This window comes from Platalea leucorodia, assembly GCF_965183815.1.
Source record: "Platalea leucorodia genome assembly, chromosome: Z".
NCBI classification, from domain to species: Eukaryota; Metazoa; Chordata; class Aves; order Pelecaniformes; family Threskiornithidae; genus Platalea; species Platalea leucorodia.
In genome coordinates this window covers 11,135,746-11,153,453 of record NC_138858.1, presented here as the reverse complement: position 1 = coordinate 11,153,453, position 17,708 = coordinate 11,135,746, and the positions used below count along the sequence as shown (strand labels likewise).

The following is a 17,708-nucleotide window of genomic DNA, read 5'->3' as shown; positions in this document are numbered from 1 at the left end:
GAACAGCAGGAAGCCTTGCATTAAAGCCTTCTCCTGACACTGACATCTTTCTTGACATCTATGGCCCACCTGAGCAGCTAAGTAACACTCCTGTGAATATAAACAAGCAGGGGAAAGTGCATTCACTAGACAGATAGCTTGGGGAAGTGTCATCACTCGTTGAAAGCCCATATGTGGTTTTGTAACAAAGGTATTTGCTTCCTGTCTTGCCCACCCGTCAGAGGAATATATGAGCGAAGCTAAGCAGCACCCTGGAGACAGACTAAAACCAAGCGGAGAGCAAGGGATGCTCAGAGCGCTCTGCAGAAGCCGTGCAGATGAACATATTATGAACACCCTGGGGAAAAAAAAATCTCCTTTCTCCCAGGCTTGGGAATGGCACGCACCAGAAGCCATCATGCAACTATCCTGCACCTGATCAAGAGGACGTGTTAAAAACCAAAAAAAAAAGAGTCAGGTCTTGGTCCCCAAACCTGCCCATGGACAACTCCTTCCCTCCTGCAGCCACAACCCACCAAAGCCTGGGGGGGGGAAGCACTTACTGTGAAATCTCCAGCCCGTTGCCATGGTGTGCTTGGGCATAGGGACACCCACCCTGTGCCGGCATGGGTTGTGCAGGCAGCGAGCCCCGCACGAGCCAGCTGCCTGCCCTGGCAAAGGGCGCCAACAGCACGCTGGGCTGCGGGAGCAGCGGCACAGCCAGCAGCTCACGCAGGACTCTGACCACATCGAGACATTGCTCCTAGTTTTGGGAGCCCCAAGATGAGATACATGTTGATTAACTAGAGCAAATTCAGCAGATGGCCAGAGGAGCTGTTGAGAAGACTGAGCCAGGCTCTTCTCAGCAACATATAGCAAGAGGATGAGTGACAGTGGACAGTAGCTAAACCAAAAGGTTCCCACTGAATGCAACCAGAAACTTTTCCCCCCTCAAGATCCTGCCAGCACTGGAACAGTGGCCCAAACAGCCTATGCTCTTTCCATACGCAAGGGCTTTCAGGAGCAGGCTGGATAAAGCCCTGAGCAGCCATGTCCAGTCTCAAGTCTCCTGCTTAGTGCGGAGTCTCTGCTGGACTTGAAACCTCCAAGGTCACTTCCAAACTGGATGGATTTGCAAGTCTGTTGTGAAAAACTGTGGCTGCAACGTCACATCAGGCCACTGCTTCCTAGGATCGTAACTGAGGAAAAACCAGCACAACACCTTTAACACCACCACTCAAAGCTAGGCAGAGTGAAGCCTTTGCCCTTCTCCCATTCCCAGTTTCACAACTATTGTGACAGAGCAATATAGGGAAGGAAATGAAGAGCAACTCTACCACATGAGCACAGGTGCTCCTTCACGCCAGGAACCGAATCTGGAGTTGGTAACCCATTTCACCCCACCCTTTCCACCATCCCCTCAAAACACATACACTCACTGAAGATGCACGTGTACATACACTGCAAGACCTGTGCTAACTTGGCCCAAGGAACCACTCCAAACATGCAGTTTGCATAGCTGGTACTGATTCAAATGTCCTTGACAGCATTTGATGAAGGAGGAAAACGCATGAGACTCAACATGGCAGTGGCCACACGTTGCTGCTTGGGAGGTTTAGGGAGAAAAACCTCTTTGCTGGGAGGGTGGCACAGCTGAGGGCCAGGTATCCCAGGAGATGGGAGGTGTCCATGCTTAAGCTGTGAACACGCAGCTAAACAGCCACACTGATCTGATGTAGCATTGGTGGCAGTTCTGCTCTGGAGGCCTCCGGGGTCCCTATGGGTCTATAAAGATGCAAGAACGAGATGAGAGATAGCTGCTCAAACCTTACCTTGGTCGCTGACTCCACGAGCACCTACAAGACCTCTTAGCCACTTCATTCTTCCCATCTAAAAAGCAGGTCTCTACTTGGAGGAAGGACAAAGCCCACCTAGAAGCAGTACCACTGCGGGTTCTGCCTGAAAGGGATGCACCTAAGCCAGAAGGTAGAACAGATTCCTTCAGACCCAAACACTGCTAAACACTCAAAAACTGCATAACCAAGTGACAGCAGCAAAGCTTTGGCAAGACATCTGTCCATCTATAAATAGAGCTCAACCGTGTGTCCTTATCGCAGGGCTTTGATTCATTTGGGGAGAGTATTTTTTTTTTCCCCTTCACCATCAAGTCCCAGGCAGCACAGATAATGGGCTTGAATCGATCCAGCTCAAGTATTACTAAACTTCCTACCACCATGGCAGCATGCCAGCCTCAAATAGGACAAGAGAACATGTGTCTGTTCAGAGCCAACCACAAGGAGCAGGCAGAAAATTGCTTCAGACTTTAAAAAAAACAGGTGCTTTTTGCAGATTTGTAGATCAATCTACAATGTATTTTAGAGGTTTAAGAAAGTCAATAGAAACAAGATATATCATTGCTGCACAAGAACCCGAGAAGTTGTATTCCTATTTATGCTACTACTAGCACTCCAACCGCAGGCTCATTGTCCTGCTGCTCCCTGCTGTGGTCCCACATCACTGCTTCTCTGGCAGCAAAGTCGAGGGAAGGGGCTCCCTCCGCTGCTGCAGTTCACCACCCTGTTGGTTTTGCCAGGACAACTTAGCCCCGGGGCTGGTTGGGGTCTGAGATACCCTAAAAGTGTCACCACTACACCTCATGCCTTGCTTGCAGCAAAAAGACGCAGGGACTGCTGGCAGAGGCCAGGCTGACCTCTCACAAACTGGAGCTCGTCTCCTCAGGTCTCCATCCACGCGGGCTCAGCACACAGGTTCACCCAGCTCCCTTGGAATGCCCCAAGACAGTGCTGAGACGATCCCTGGGCAACTGTTACTCAACCTGGTGCTGCTGCAGAACTGCACAGGGCGGCAGCCTGCCCTCTGCAGTCTCATCCCCAGGGACGTGACAAGCCGGTCCTCTCCTGCAGACACATCTGCCACATACCCACCATACCTCTTGCACCATCATGGCACTACTTGGAGAGGCCTTGCACAGACCCCCTTGCAAGCCCTCTGCCCCCCCAGCTCCACCACAGAACACCATAAAGCATATTCAGAAATTTCCTCCCCCTATTTTATTACTATTAAGTGAGCCACATGACATGCCTTATCAAACCTGACCTAAATCATGGCTGTCGCTCCCTAGATCCTGTGCAATGCGTCAGCCATTAAACATGCAATTAGCCTGCATTTACAAATCCGTAAGAGGCTCTCGCCAGCCATCCATGGCTCATGGGCAGGACTGTTCACGTCCCTCCGGCGGAGCCTGTCCTAATGAGCCACCAGGAAGCAGATCCCACTGGAACCGGCCACATCCATCTCCCAGCCTCCATGAGGCACGAAAAGCATCTCCTGGCTCCCACCCTCTGCCTCAGAGGGGGAAGGATAGCGTGTGTATCTGGACTGGAAAGAGTTGGCCATACACCCTTGTTGAACAGGCAAAGCCCCCGCCTGCAGGATTCCCTGCTCCAGCCATCTTTTGGCCCTAGAGCCCAGCTGGGCATGGGAAAACAGGTCAGGCTGCAATACGGGAAGCAGAAACTGGCTTTCTACCCTCCCAACAAGGCTAAAACATGTGCAAACGCCTGCCACACATCCCACCCAAACCCCATTGATGCTCCCTCTCGAAGATAACCTGGGCGAGGAAGTCCACAGCTGTGATGCAGGGCAGGGACCAGCAGCTGAGGCACCAAGGCTAGCAGGAGTACCAGCCTGCTGCTGCTTCTCCAACCCCATTCCCATCTCTCTGCCAGGCTTGAGCTACTCCAACAGCACATCAACGGGGCTGGGCTTTTATTTCTCCGCTGCTGCGTACGAGCGGGCGCCAGGGGACGTATCATTCAGCAAAGCCAAGGAAGAAACAAGCAGCGTTAACCGTTAGCATGTGTGTACGGAGACCCCTCATAAACTCTTTTTTCCCTTGCTCCCATCTGCTTTGCTCTGGGCCACTAAATCCAATTCAGCAGCACTCGGAGATTGTACCGAAGCTGCGACACATTTGTCAGATCCCTGACTAGACCCATGGCTAATTTTACAATGCTAATTTATCTCACCATATTATATAGCTTTCATTTCATCCCCCCGGATCCCATTACTGCCAGTGTACCTTGTAGGCAGCATGTAACAGTAATTGGTATTATTAGTGACGTACCCTCCTCGAGCTGCTCTATTTGCAGAGCTGCAAGGAGTCCCGTGGGCGGGCCGGTCCACACTCAGGATAGGGAGGGAAGGGGTCCTTATCCCACACCACTCCACAGATGCCACCACCGGCAATGCTGAGGGCAGGATTTCACTGCTGCAGAGCATCCCTGCGTGTCCAGACCCCTGCCTGCTCCCCACTGCAGCTTCATCAGGTGCTGCCCACCCCTGCAGTCCCTTAACCTTGAGCTTTTAACTCCAGAGCCCGCATTCAGCCTTGCACACAGGGAGCTTTTCTGTCCTTGCCTGTGGCTCAGAGGATACAGAGCTCTGCCGATCCAGGGTGAAAGGGGCTGCAGAACACCCCTGGGAAGCACGATGTGGGGGGAGAGGGCAGGGGAGCTGTATAGGGAAAACTCATGACACTTCATGCTATTTTAGCCAACAGTTTCTCCTCTTCAGTGTAAGCGATTGCTTTTCCAAGATCAACGCAATTAAAGCCATGCAGTTTTAGCTAAGTGGGAGGCTGTGCTAGTCAAATGGTGACAATTCCCACTTAAGATGTCCTTGCCTGGCATTTAGAGACTTGTTAAATTTTAATTCATCATTTTCATTTCTCAAGCACAGCACCAGCAAGCACTGGCTTCCCCAGCATGGCTCCCCGCAGGATCTGCATCCCCGAACGGGGCAGCCCCATCTGCAGGCCCCTTCCCTGCTCCACCAGCGTCCCCATGGCTTGGAGAAGATGACCCCAAACCTCTCCTCAACCAACACGTATCACAGCCCCATACAATGCACATACGCAACAGGTCTCAGAGGTGCGGCAATCCCTTGACCGTGGCTGGTGATGGTGGTGGTCTCCTAAGGGGATGCAGCCCTTTTCAACAGAGCGGAGCCCAGGGAAGTTCATCACATCTGTGATGCTGCAGTTCCCCGTGCAGGAAAGCAGAAAGAACACCCAGCAGGCCTGAAAGCTTGAAGTTGTGCTTGCCTGTGAGAGGTGGCACCTCACCTCCCACCACAAAGCAGGGCTGGGTGACACTTACCTGCTCCAGAGCACCTCAGCCACCACAGGACCTCTGCTACCCCAGTTAGACCACACATCCCCGAGTTGTCCTAAGGGCTTTCAAGCGGGAAGGCTCTCTGTGGAGAAGCCTCCTATGTGCAGTCCATGTGTAATGGGTCTGCACGGCAAGGTTTTGGTAGCTAAGGGGGCTACAGGGGTGGCTTCTCTGAGAAGCTGCTAGAGGCTTCCCCTGTGTCCAACAGTGCCAATGCCAGACAGCTCCAAGACGGACCTGCTGCTGGCCAAGGCCGAGCCCATCAGCGACGGTGGTAGCACCTCTACGATAACATATTTAATGAGGAAAAAAAAAACCTGCTGCTGCAGTCAAAGAGAGGCGTGAGAATACGTGAGAGGCAGAGCCCTGCAGACACCAAGGCCAGTGCAGAAGGAGGGGGAGGAGGTGCTCCAGGCAACAGAGCAGAGATTCCCCTGCAGCCCCTGGGGAAGACCATGGTGAGGCAGGCTGTCCCCCTGCAGCCCATGGAGGCCCACGCTGGAGCAGAGATCCACCTGCAGCCCGTGGAGGACCCCACGCCGGAGCAGGGGGATACCCAAAGGAGGCTGTGACCCTGTGGGAAGCCCGCGCTGGAGCAGGCTCCTGGCAGGACCTGTGGCCCCGTGGAGAGAGGAGCCCAGGCTGGAGCAGGTTTGCTGGCAGGGCTGGTGACCCCGCGGGGGACCCACGCTGGAGCAGTCTGCTCCTGAAGGACTGCGCCCCGTGGAAGGGACCCACGCTGGGGCAGTTCGTGAGGAACTGCAGCCCTGGGAAGGGCTCACGCTGGAGCAGTGCGTGGGGGACTGTCTGCCGTGGGAGGGACCCCACGCTGGAGCAGGGGCAGAGTGTGAGGAGTCCTCCCCTGGGGAGGAAGGAGCGGCAGAGACAGAGAGGTGTGATGAACTGACCCCAACCCCCATTCCCGTCCCCCTGCGCCACTTGGGGGGAGGAGGTGGAGAAATCGGGAGAGAAGTTGAGCCCGGGAAGAAGGGAGGGATGGGGGGAAGGTGTTTTAAGATTTAGTTTTTATTTTCTCATTATCCTACTCTGATTCGATTGGTAAAAAATTAGATTTTTTCCCCAAGTCAAGTCTGTTTTGCCTGTGACAGTAATTGCTGAGTGATCTCTCCCTGTCCTTATCTCGACCCACGAGCCTTTCATTATATTTTCTCTCCAGCTGAGGAGGGGAGTGATAGAGCGGCTTTGGTGAGCACTTGGTGTCCAGCCAGGGTCAGGCCACCACACCATGACATATGAATTTTCCAAGCTGTTCATCCAAACCTGGCCCTCTATAACCTAAATAACCACTGTCAGCACCTGCCCCCTTTGCACAGCAGCCATGGGGCTGCTCACACACCAGAGCCAGGAGCAGCCTTTTGCCACACTTTAACAAATGCCATCCTAGCCAAAAGACACATGGGCTGCAGCCCCATCACAGCCAGGTGGCCCAGAGCACGCCAACCGAGGACAAAACGGGTGAGCAAGTGTTTTAACCCACCTCTTACCTCTCCACCAGTCCAGAGTCCTTGGGGCGTCCCCAATTTCTCATCAACGTCTAGGGGATTCTTCTGGCTGCTTGACCAACCCTCGCTGCTCAGATCTGGGATTTTCTTCAACAAAACAGAAGAGACAACCTGTCAGATTACCAGGTAGAGCTCTGTCATCGCTTTGGGTTTAGAAGACAACCGAGGGAGGGGGGCATCTGTTTTCCAGCCCTGACAGCTGGGGGTAACCGGTGTAAACATGAAGCTAGTTTAGATGAAGAGCCCTCCCACATGAGCATCACAGTCCAGCCCCAAAGCACGCATTTGCTTAATTATTTCGATTTAGAGACATGAAAGGGGAGAGGGGAAAAAAAATACTGCAGCTTGGGGCAGCTCTGATCTTCTTTACAGACAGACAGCAATGCTCCCCAGCCAAAACAGCATAGCAGCACTAAAACGTCAGCCCAGCACCAAGGTATTTGCCCACGAGGTCTTGTGCTGCCTAAGCCCTAATCCTGCAAAGCCTCACACACGTGTTAAACCGTGCAGGGAGAGGCCAATCTGACTGAACCCAGGAGTGTGAAGAGGAAAGCACGCACGTACGGCTTTGCAGCACGGACACCGAGGACTCGAAACATGAGAGAGACCTTCTGTGCTACATCTGACATGCTGCCTAGTGAGATGGAGTCCGAGGCATTACTGCAACCAGCGGTGCCTTCAGTTATAGCAGCAAATATGCTTTTTGTGTTAGACAAACAAATTATCAGTCAAGATCTGCGCTTATTATCTAGCTCTTGTGGCTGAGCTTGTGTTGTTCCCCCTCTTCCCCCCTCCTTTTTAAATGCTTTGAGGAGAAAAAGAAGTCTTACGGTTCTGCATTATTAAAAATGAAAAATAGGAACCAAACTTCACTGGCAAGAGGAAAGTCTGGGAGTTGCTCCTGTGGAGACGCTTTACCAAGGGCGACAGCGACTCCAAGCCTGCAACATCACAGGTTTTAATTAGCACCCGACCCTGAGCTGACGAGCTTCGCCAGAGCCCTCCCCAGGACCCCATCCAAAGCCTGGGCAAGTCAGCAGGAGGATGCTACAGAAACCCAAACTACAACCCCCATCCATCCCCCACTCACAAAACCTAAATAATAAATAAACAACCCCCCCAAACTCCGCTGGGTGCCTGATGGAGAAACCCTCATTTGCAAAGTGCTGGGAAATAATTAAAAAGTTTTCCCAGAGCTTAAAAGGAGGGAAGCGGACCGTTTGTCATGCCGGCAGCCCATGGTGTGCCGCAATTTATCATGCTTGTCAGGTGTCAGCCACTGAGAAATTTAACTCCAGCTGCCCCGAGCCCAACACCCGCAACGCCCCATCACTCAAAACCCACTCTGCCAGGCACCCCCGAGCTGACAAGTGACTGGCAAGGAGGGGAGAGGGCTCCTCCCCACCAAGCCTCCCCTCGCTCTCCAGTGTCAATGCAACTTTTTAGGTTTTGGGTTTTTGGGTTTTGTTTTTTTTTGGTTTGTTTTTTTTTTTTCTTTTCTTTTTTTTACTCGCAGATGAAGCGGAACAGAGGAGACCAGGCTGCAGCAAGCAGTGAGGCTTGTTCGTCATTACCTGGCAGGGACCCGCCGGGGCTGTCACTCCAGCTTGGCAGGGATAGGACAAGAGAGATGGGTTTAGTACTGAGCATCCTCGGGGAGGTTTTTGCAGCATCCTCTGCTCAAGCCGTAAGGACGCGGCTCTCGCAGGGACAGTGCGCTATGCTGGGTACAAAGTGCAAAATCCCAATGCCTTGGCTGAGGTGTCCCTGGAACCTGCTCATATGGAAAGGACTGACAGCCCCTGCTACCTCTGTGACCTGTCCTGACAGGACAAGCCATCCCTGCCACAGGTCCAGCAGCCCAGCTTTCCCCATGGAAGTCAAAGCATGGATTTGCTTTTTAAGAACACCAAGTTGAGGTCCAGTTGGGTTTTGGAGGAGTTCAGCATGCCCAAAGCAGGTCACCAGTTGAAGGACCTGGCTCAGGGCATGAGCTAACACTGAGCCAGCGGGAAGATCTTCAAGCTACACTGCCCAAAAAAACAGGGGACAGCCTTGACCACAGCTCAGGCAGGCTCATGTAAGGAGCAAATATCACCAGCCACAGAGCAGGGATGTGTGTCCTGGGGGAGGTCCCTGCAGCAGGGCTTGCACCAGCCCTGAGCTCACACCACATCACTCAGGACTTTAGGTCCCAGCAATGCCACAGTCAGGACATTTCATCAATGTGACACCTGCTTTATAGGGCCTGGCTGGGCTGCCCCCCAGAAATACTCTTGTTTTGGCCATTTCTGTATCAACAAGCTGAGTTAGAAGGAACTTGCAATCGTTGCAATGCAAAAGCACTAACTGTTTAAACAGGTCCCTGCAAAAAACCCTGAAGGAAACCCAGGACCCGTTGCACGTTGCATGTCCCACATGATGCATCTGCATGCTACAGCAAGGGCTAAGGGATAACTGAACCACTTCTTGGAAAAAAAAAAAGAAAAAAAAAAGAGAAGGTGCCAAACACACAGCATTTGCCAAAAATTTTTCTCCCCAGCACAAGCCAGAGCTATGCTCATCATGGACAGGGCTACGTGGATCAGGGATCGATGAGTTTTACTTGTACCAACGGAAGGGGCCCACGGTTTCCCAGCAGCAAGGCATCCCGTGCAAGAGCTGGGGCGTAGGTTTTGCACTCACACGTGCTCAAAGCAGCGCAGTTCCTGCTGTGGGAGCAGAGCGGCCACTACCTCCCCACACACGCTATATATAATACACCCACACAGCAGCGTTTTTCGGAGACTCACAACTTGGCGCAGGGAAGGTGGATTTTCATGGCGTCAGCAACAAGCAGATCCCTGACACCTGGCTGAAAACCTTCCCCATAACTATCAGACCCGGTCTCACAGCGCAAAGGTACTAGAGTTTCTTCAGCACAACAACTGCAAGGATTTTTCTTCGTTTTTTTAAGCTAGTGGATAAACTAATGCCTTTTTCTCCCCCAAACTGCATTCTGAGAGCAGCTTAAAACCCTCTTTGCTAAAATTTTCCAAAAAAATTCAGCCGGAGGCAGAGACATGTGAAGTTTCAGTCCAAATGGTTAAAGGCTGGCGTAGTTTCAAGCAACTGAAGACAGGGGCTTATAATCAGAAGTGTCAGGCAACCTTAATTATATTATTTCCTGAAGGAAATAGTTTTCCCTGCCGAAGTCCAGAAGTTATTAAAAAAAGTTGACCTCACTGGAACCAATCAAGATGGAGACAAGAAGCCTGTGATGGATTTTTAAGGCAGGCGAGTTCACGCATCTGTATTTTCGGGGGTCCAGGATTTTAGGACAGGTGTTCCCGGAGAAGCCTGGCCCTGCGACAGCCCATGGCCAGAAGCCAGGATGCAGAGCCCCCTCCATCCATCTTCCCCGAGCCCCCGGGGCAGGGGGACACGGGAGCCCCACATGCCCGAGGAGGGTGCTTGCCTGCGCCCAGATCGATCGCTTCGCCAATGCGAGCAAAGAAAAACAGCCGGCTGCTTTGTAGCTGTCAGGAGCACACAGGCTTTTTGTCCGTCTCTTCCCCTGCGCCCATAAATAAAAGTGACAGCAACTTTATTTAGGACTTCTTCCAGTTAAGAGGGGATGGAAGAAAAGTGAAAAATGAAATCGTAGCTCAGCAAAGGCAGAGGGGGAGGATCCTGGAGGCACAGCTCGGGCTGTGCTGCGGCTGCAGCAGCCTGAGCTGGCGGCAACCCTCGTGCTCCCAAAAACAGCACCTCCTCATCCCCATCAGTGCACCCTTCTCCTCTGCCCTTCCAGGTAAAGGAACCCCATCCCACATGCCCCTGTCTCCTGCTGCCCATCAACTCCCCAGCGCTAGCCAAGAGGCTCAAGCGTCTGGAGGGCATCAGAGGTGGAATGTGTCTCCTTTCCTCCTGAAAGAGATTAAAAAAACCCCCCAAATAATTCAGAAGAGAAAGTCACCTGTTCCCCACACATACGCAAAGCTTGTACTCGTAGCATCAACAGCAGCCCTGAAATGCAGCTCAGGCCCATGCAGCTCACCAGCATGGCTGAGTGGTAGAGTACAGCATCTCCACCAGCATCCAGTACCATTGGAGGTCCTGGCTGTTTTGGCTATAACCTCCAAGGAGTCTTTTGCAATTGACAAAAGACCTCCTTTCTATAAAAAGCATAGAAAGAGACTCCAAAAGCAAGAGAGGAGGCAAAGGCTGCTCCGTGAGAGGGCTGAGCACCCAGCAGACCTGGCCCCAGGCAATGTCCTGGCATGAGGGAGCACAGCCAGGGCTGGAGCATCCCAGCTCTGGTCTCCCCCAGCTCCCTGCAGCATCTCCCAGCAGTACAGCACCTCGTGTATCACAACAGTATTGCAACACATTGAAAACACAAGCTTTGTTTCAGCCTTCATCTTGCTCGTACCACTGCTGAGCTGGAGCTATGCCACGTGCAGGAATTCAGTCCCCAACAGGAATTGCAGGGCTTGCAGCGTCTGCACCACGCTTAGGAGCTAGAGAGGAGTTGCGCCATGCACCTTCATCTGCACACACTCGCACTCAGGAGAGGCGTGTAGGAAGAGACCCAGCATCCCTGGGGATGGGCACCCACCCCACACAGAAAGGTTCAGGGTGGAAGCTGTGTGCAGCTCCCTGGGGAGAGAGGCTGCGAGTGACCTCATGGGTTTCTTCCACCACTGCCCTCTCCGCTGCCGTGAGTCAGAGATTAACGACAGGCCATTTGTCAGCACTGGTGGCATCATCGCCAATCTCATTTCTGAGCAGACATCTGACCCTGCTTGCATCCCTGAGACCCGTGTTACCGCATGGCTCAGGCAGCCTCCTGACAGCTCCCAGGGGACGCAATGCAAGGCAGGGGACCGAGCTGTGACACAGCCTGATCCTGACTCAGGATGCACAAGACAAACCTTTCAGCTGCAGGATGAGTGCTGAGTGTTCGTAGGCTTGTCCCACTGCCCTACCCTTCTCCCAGCTGGTACCCAAGCAAGGGTCTCCCTTGCTAAAGCACTGGATTAAGTTATGGAGAAGGGAGACGTATCTCCAAAGAGGAGGGCTCAGGCAAAGCCAGCCTTGCCTGAATCTCAGAAGCAGGAGGGGAAAGACCTTTTTCCCATGCCTGCAGCATCCTGTGTCTCAGCCCCATCTGTTGCAGGCCCACACTACCCAGCCAGCTGAGGGGTTCAATGTGCAGTACCAACTGTGGCACCCAGACCTTCTCCACAGCCAACCAGGACCCAGGCTGAATTTTAACCCAGATCTCACTCAATGAGGAGACAAGGTAAAATCCAGACACGTACTCACACTGCATTTCTGAGCAGAGCTTGTACCTGTGTCCTGCAGAGTGGACAAGCTATGCCACAGGGTCCAGCACCCGTCTGCCCCAAACCAGACCACGTTGCCACCGTACAAGTCTGCTATGCAGCTGTCACTTGGACACCACGCACAGCTCTGGTCCTCACACCTCAGAAAGGGAGTTAGTGAGACTGCAAGATGTACATGGGAAGGGCAACAAAACAGCTTCTGCATCAGGGCACACCAAGCACACCAAGATTTTTCAGCCTGGGAAGGGGGAAAGGGGAGAAGGAGGTGACAGGACTAGGCACAGGACCTCAGGCTAGACAAACTGTGTTGGCCAAACCATGACATTTACACAGCTCCTTGCTGGCAGAAAACAAATGATTTCAAGAGGAGCGGGGAAAATTCAAGAACAGGTCCTCTGACGAATCCTGGTCCTGATGCAAGCTTTGCCTCAACACAACCCTCAGCCTTAGATAGCCAGATGCTGGGAGGATTGCATCCCCAACAGGAGGGACAAGACACCCGGCAGCACAGCTCTTCGTCTGCACTAAGTCAAGCCAGTCCCAGTTCTCTACGTCTCATACGAGGAACGAATTAAAATGATGTGGGACTGGGAAAAGACACACTCAGTTAAGATGAAGGAATCAGTGCCATTAAACATCATTAGAATAATATGCCCAGAAAGCTTCATAAAAGGAGATACCATATGATTGAACGCTCTCCAGACCCTCATTTTACACAGACCCAAAACACCAACTGAGAGTCTCTTCTAACAGCCAACTCTCACAACTATCGGATGGTTTTTCAGTTTTGTTTTGTGGAGTTTTTTTTTTTTTTTTCCTGAGGAGCTTTTTGGGTTTGCAATTGAAACTACAATTCTTTTAGTTCCTGAGGAAAAAAAAAAAAAAAAAATCATTTTTCATTAAGCTGAAGCAAATGGCATTTTTGCTTGTCAAAAATATTTGACACAACTCTGACAGACTCGACCAGACGTATAAATAAAAGATTTAAACCCTTTTGCTTCAGAGCTTAAGAAAAAACTCGCTGTCAGTCCCACGCCAGGACAAGCTCTCTCCTACGTGCCATGTTGCCCGGGGGCTGCCAGCACCATCCCAGCACTGATGCTGGGGGGGAAGACAGGGACCAGCCACACCAGCCTGTTCACCCAAGTAAAACCCCACCAGCTCACGTTATCCCACTGCAGGCTGCCGTCTCTGAGGCTGGACCAGGCTCCCCCTGGCTCAACAAGCAAACAGCCGGCTCCAGTGGCAGGGAGGCAACAGGCATTGATCCCTTCCCTCTCCTGCCACCATCCATATCCGATAACGGCATCGACCGGGGAGCACTGGATGCTTTATTTCCTCAGCCACCCGGGCTTGCGTATCAGCAGCCATCAGGCCTCCTTCCCCACCCGTTGTGTCAGCAACGCGGCCGCAGATGCTGTGACAAGACGCAGAGCGGTGTCGAAGCCCATTTCGAAATCCTTCTATCCTATTCAAGCCAGAGAGGCTTATCTGCATGGATTTATACTGTTTGCCCCAATATTTAGCTACTGAGCTGACTAATCTGTGTGCAAGAAAAACCCCAGTGGCTCAGAGGCTGAGCAATCTACATCATTCATCATTTAGATTAGCTATTGTCTTAATCCTCTTTAAACTACCGTATAATACATAAGGGAAGGGAGGTCCTATATGCTTGGGATATGCATAAAAAAAAAAAAAAGGCTGAAGCTCAGAAACTCAGACAGAAGCTAGAATGACAGATCCTACTAAGCCATTGAAGAAAAAGGAAACCTGTTGCACCTCCTGACAGCTGGTTTAACTTCTTCTTGCTCTCTCCAGCCCAGCAGCCTTTAATTATTTCCTAGCCAGCTTCCTAAAGCAACACGTACCTCCTCTGCCCTCTCCCCTCATCACAACTCTGTTATGAACTGGGGATCCCAAGCCATGCCAGCCCACGCAATATGGTCTTGCTAAAGCCGCTGCCCCGAGGACATGTACCTGTGCGCCCCAGGAGCTGGGACAAGCCAGCATCAGCCATGGCCGTGCTGCTCTCAGAAAGGCAATGGCTCTGCAGAGCCCAGTGTTGTGCTTTGGGCCCTGCCTTGCAAACAGGCAGGCTCAGGTCAAGGATTAAAGTCTGCTTTGCTATCCAGGATCACGCCACGCATCGCTGCGGCGCCCGGTGGGAGGACGAACAAAGAACAGGTTTCTTTATGGAAACAGCAAGGAGTTTGGGGGGAGAAGGAGGGGGTGCAACAAGGCAGTAGCAAATGAGGCTTTAGTTCGTTGCCTGCCAGAGCTGAGGGAGCTAATAAACAGACAGATGAGAGCTAAATTGTCTTCTGAACCTCTGTATCAGTATTCACATTACAGAGGCTGCTTCCAGCAATTCCAGCGTATTAATAATAAATGCTACATAATTACAGCAGACTTGCTTTTGTCCTCTGTTCCTGTTTTCTGTCAATGTCTGCTTAACCCTGTGCAGTCCACAGCCGGCTCTCCACTAGCACCCACCCCTCTGTGGGCAGCACAGCCCCGGCAACACTGATGGGTGCCTCTCCCAGCTCCCTCCCAGGCTGGACATGGTACAAGGGGAGGTGAATGAAAGCTCAAGCGCTGATGCCAGTCCGCAGCGATCACCTTCTACCTGTCAAAGCTGTGATGATGTTGCTGCAGGGCATGAAAAAGGAATATTTGGGGCCTCAGAGGCAGCCCCAGGCTGGGATGAGTTGGGCACTGTGCAAATGCCACTTCCAAAGCACAGAGGAGCACCGAGCCACTGACAGCTTCTTAACAGCCAACAGGTTTTATATCCTTTCCCGGTGTTCATCTCCTCTGGATTTGCAGCTGGAGATGCCTTCCCTACAGAGATGCTTTTGGGGCATCTCTGCCCCAGCCCATCGGGAGCCCTCCCGCTGCACCCATGGTCACGGGGCTGTCGGTGGTGACTGCTCCCCAGGATGCACAGGCCAGGAGCAGGGGGCTCTGGGGCAACCCCAGAAGGAAGCAACCATGCGAAGACATAGAAGATGACCCACGGGTCCACAGTCTGTCACCCAGATAGATAAGGAAGAACAAAGTCTTTGCATAATCAAGTTCCAGACCAAAACACCTCCAGCTTGCACAGTGCTGCAGCCACCTCCCCATGCTCCCCCCTTGCCCTCCGCAGTGCCAGGGACCCTCGGACCCAGCCGCTCTTCCCAAGCGTCCTTCTTCCTAGGCGAGCTGTACTGAAACACCATGCCCTGTCTGATCATTTCATGAGCCAATTCAAATGAGCGTTAAAGACCCTCTGGCACTTTTTCCCTGAATTTTAGAAGCGTTTCATCCAATGTAGCTGCAAACTGAGCTCTGGAGCCTGCTTTTCTTCCCACAGGACCGTCTTGGTGAGCATTTCTTCCTCAGCTGCAGGCAAAGAGCATCAAAACTCTGGAGAAGCGTTCACGTTAACAGTGCAATAGCTGTTTATAGCAGAGCACAGGTTTCATTTGCACCTTTCAGGCTAGCTCTCTCTTTTCCCAGCCTTGCAGGGAGGCTGCCGTGCTCCCTAACATGGCTTCAATAATAGAATAGAACAAATACCTCAAATGGGATTTCTGCAAGAAGAAACCAACATGCAAAAAAAAGCATGCCTGCCATCCAGTGCAAATTAACTCAGCTTCTGCCCTAACTGCAGACCTTTCCAGACATGAGACTCACTGGACAGCAAATGAATGCCAAGCAACTCAGATGCAAATCTCTGCTTGCACAGAGAGCGCCTCAAACGCTAAGGGAACACTTGGCTCAAACAGCTGAGCACTGAGAAGCCTTGAAATGGAAAAAAAGCCAACCAGCTCAAACCCAGCTACATCACTGACACAGGGAAGACAAGGCTGGAGTGACATAAGACCAGCTGTCCCTCAGACACCAGTGTCCCACCCAACCTGGGACATGCACAGCATCCCCCAGTGCTGGCATCCTGCCACCGCTCTCCGATGGTTCCCATGGCTGCACTTATCCATTTTGCATTTTCTGTGCCGTCTCCTCTGCAAGGTGAAGCATAGAAGCATTTTTCTCCCTGTACATGTCATAGTCACTTTTTTGCAGTTCTCAGAAAATGAGCAGCAACTAGTTGAGGAAAAAATGCTGAAGAAAAAGAACCACAGCTCTTCTCTGTCCTACACCGACCAGTAGAAGTGCTGAGAAAAGCGAGATACCAACCATGTAGACGATGGGAGGAATGCGCAGGACAGGAGTCCTCTGGACCGCTCACATGGAGTGGGCAGGCCAAGGAAGGATGGAGCAGAATGGGGAGAAGGAAGAAAAGAGGTATCATCATCGTATCAAGCTCTTCCTTGCAGGACGGTATGAGGAAGGTTACTTGGAGAGCAACATTACTAGTAGATAGCCATGCAGTACGAGGAAGACCAAGTTCATCCCTGCTGGGTGGCTCTGGGCTGGTCACTTCTCCATGGGCTGCCTCTCTTAGCAGGGCAGCCCCAATTTCATCACTGCAGGGACCTTTGCTCCCTGTGCAAAAGGCACTCAGCAGGCTGGAGTGCCCACACACTGCCATGAGCTGGTGTGGCCGGGAAAGTAATAAGCCACATGGAAAGAGAAGGGAAACCCACCAAGAGCTGTAAGGAAGGTGACATATGTCAGCACTAGAAAGGAAGACCCCGAGCTGGACTGCAGCACCGGGACACACGCAGCCACCCAGCCAAGCAACCTGTGCTGCTGGAGCAGCTCCCACACGCAGAGGGAAGCAATGGCCCTGCCAGCCCCTCAGAACGCCTGCCAGACACACGGACAACCTCCAGCACTGCTGGGCTGGCTGTCACAGGAGGATTGCAGGCATGGGAGGACACTGGAGCACCCAGACTGCTCTGCACACCCCTCTCAACAGGGCACACCCAAATCAAGCCCAAACCCTGCCAGCATGGATCCCTGCATCGCAGTGCTACAGAGTAAAGCAAGACTTGCCCCAGGATGATCAGCTAGCACTCCTAGATGCAAAGGCAGAAAAGCATTAGGCTTCCAAGCCCCCAGGCTCATCTCCAGAACAGCCTGTGTCACATCCCCCTGCCAGGGCTGTTTCCCTGCTTTCCAACAACCTCCGTGTCTAAACCCACCCCCCAAACCTTATGATGCTGCTAGGCAGTTGATGGCAGCACGTTGCAGGCTGCGTGAGCCTCTTGTGTCAGCCCCTTCCGCAAGCCATTTCAAAAAAAAAAAAAAAAGAGCATGTTATTAATCACAAATTAAGCTGCTAATTGAGACTAAGCTCTGTTAGCTCTAGGGGAAACAGAGGCAGAGCTGTGTCCCTCACACCATGGCTCACTGATTGCAACTGCAGTATGAGGGGCCTGAGCTCCTGGGGAAAGCTGCTGGGGACACAGTCCCACCACTTCTAGCTCGAGCTGCACATGTCAGCCCAGGGATCTCTTAATACTCCGCTTCTTCCAGCCCTGACCTGCCTCCAACCACCGTGAGGTGGTTCAAAGGTTCAAACACCCTCCCAGCTGACGATCAGACCCAATTGCAAATCCAAAGTCAGCACTCACAAGCACCAGCAATTGCCTCCACCAGACTTTTTCTATAACACAGCAATTGGGGGTGACAGCTCCAGGGCTCCCCTCAAATAAAGATCTTGCTGGGAGAGGATGAACAGTTTCCCCATCACCACATCCCAGCAGCACTTAAAGGTTTGTACAGCAACAAGT

At 52.3% G+C, this 17,708-nt stretch overlaps 1 protein-coding gene across 1 annotated transcript in view; it reads right to left on the bottom strand.

Annotated features, from left to right (window-relative positions):
- Window positions 1-17,708, bottom strand: part of CNTFR (ciliary neurotrophic factor receptor) — a gene marked incomplete at both ends in the record, with an annotated part of 206,615 nt that overhangs the window by 149,263 nt on the left and 39,644 nt on the right. The window contains one exon of the mRNA XM_082335574.1: window positions 6,680-6,784. Within this exon, the coding sequence (XP_082191700.1) occupies window positions 6,680-6,784 (105 nt within the window). The remainder of the gene's footprint in view (window positions 1-6,679; window positions 6,785-17,708) is intronic.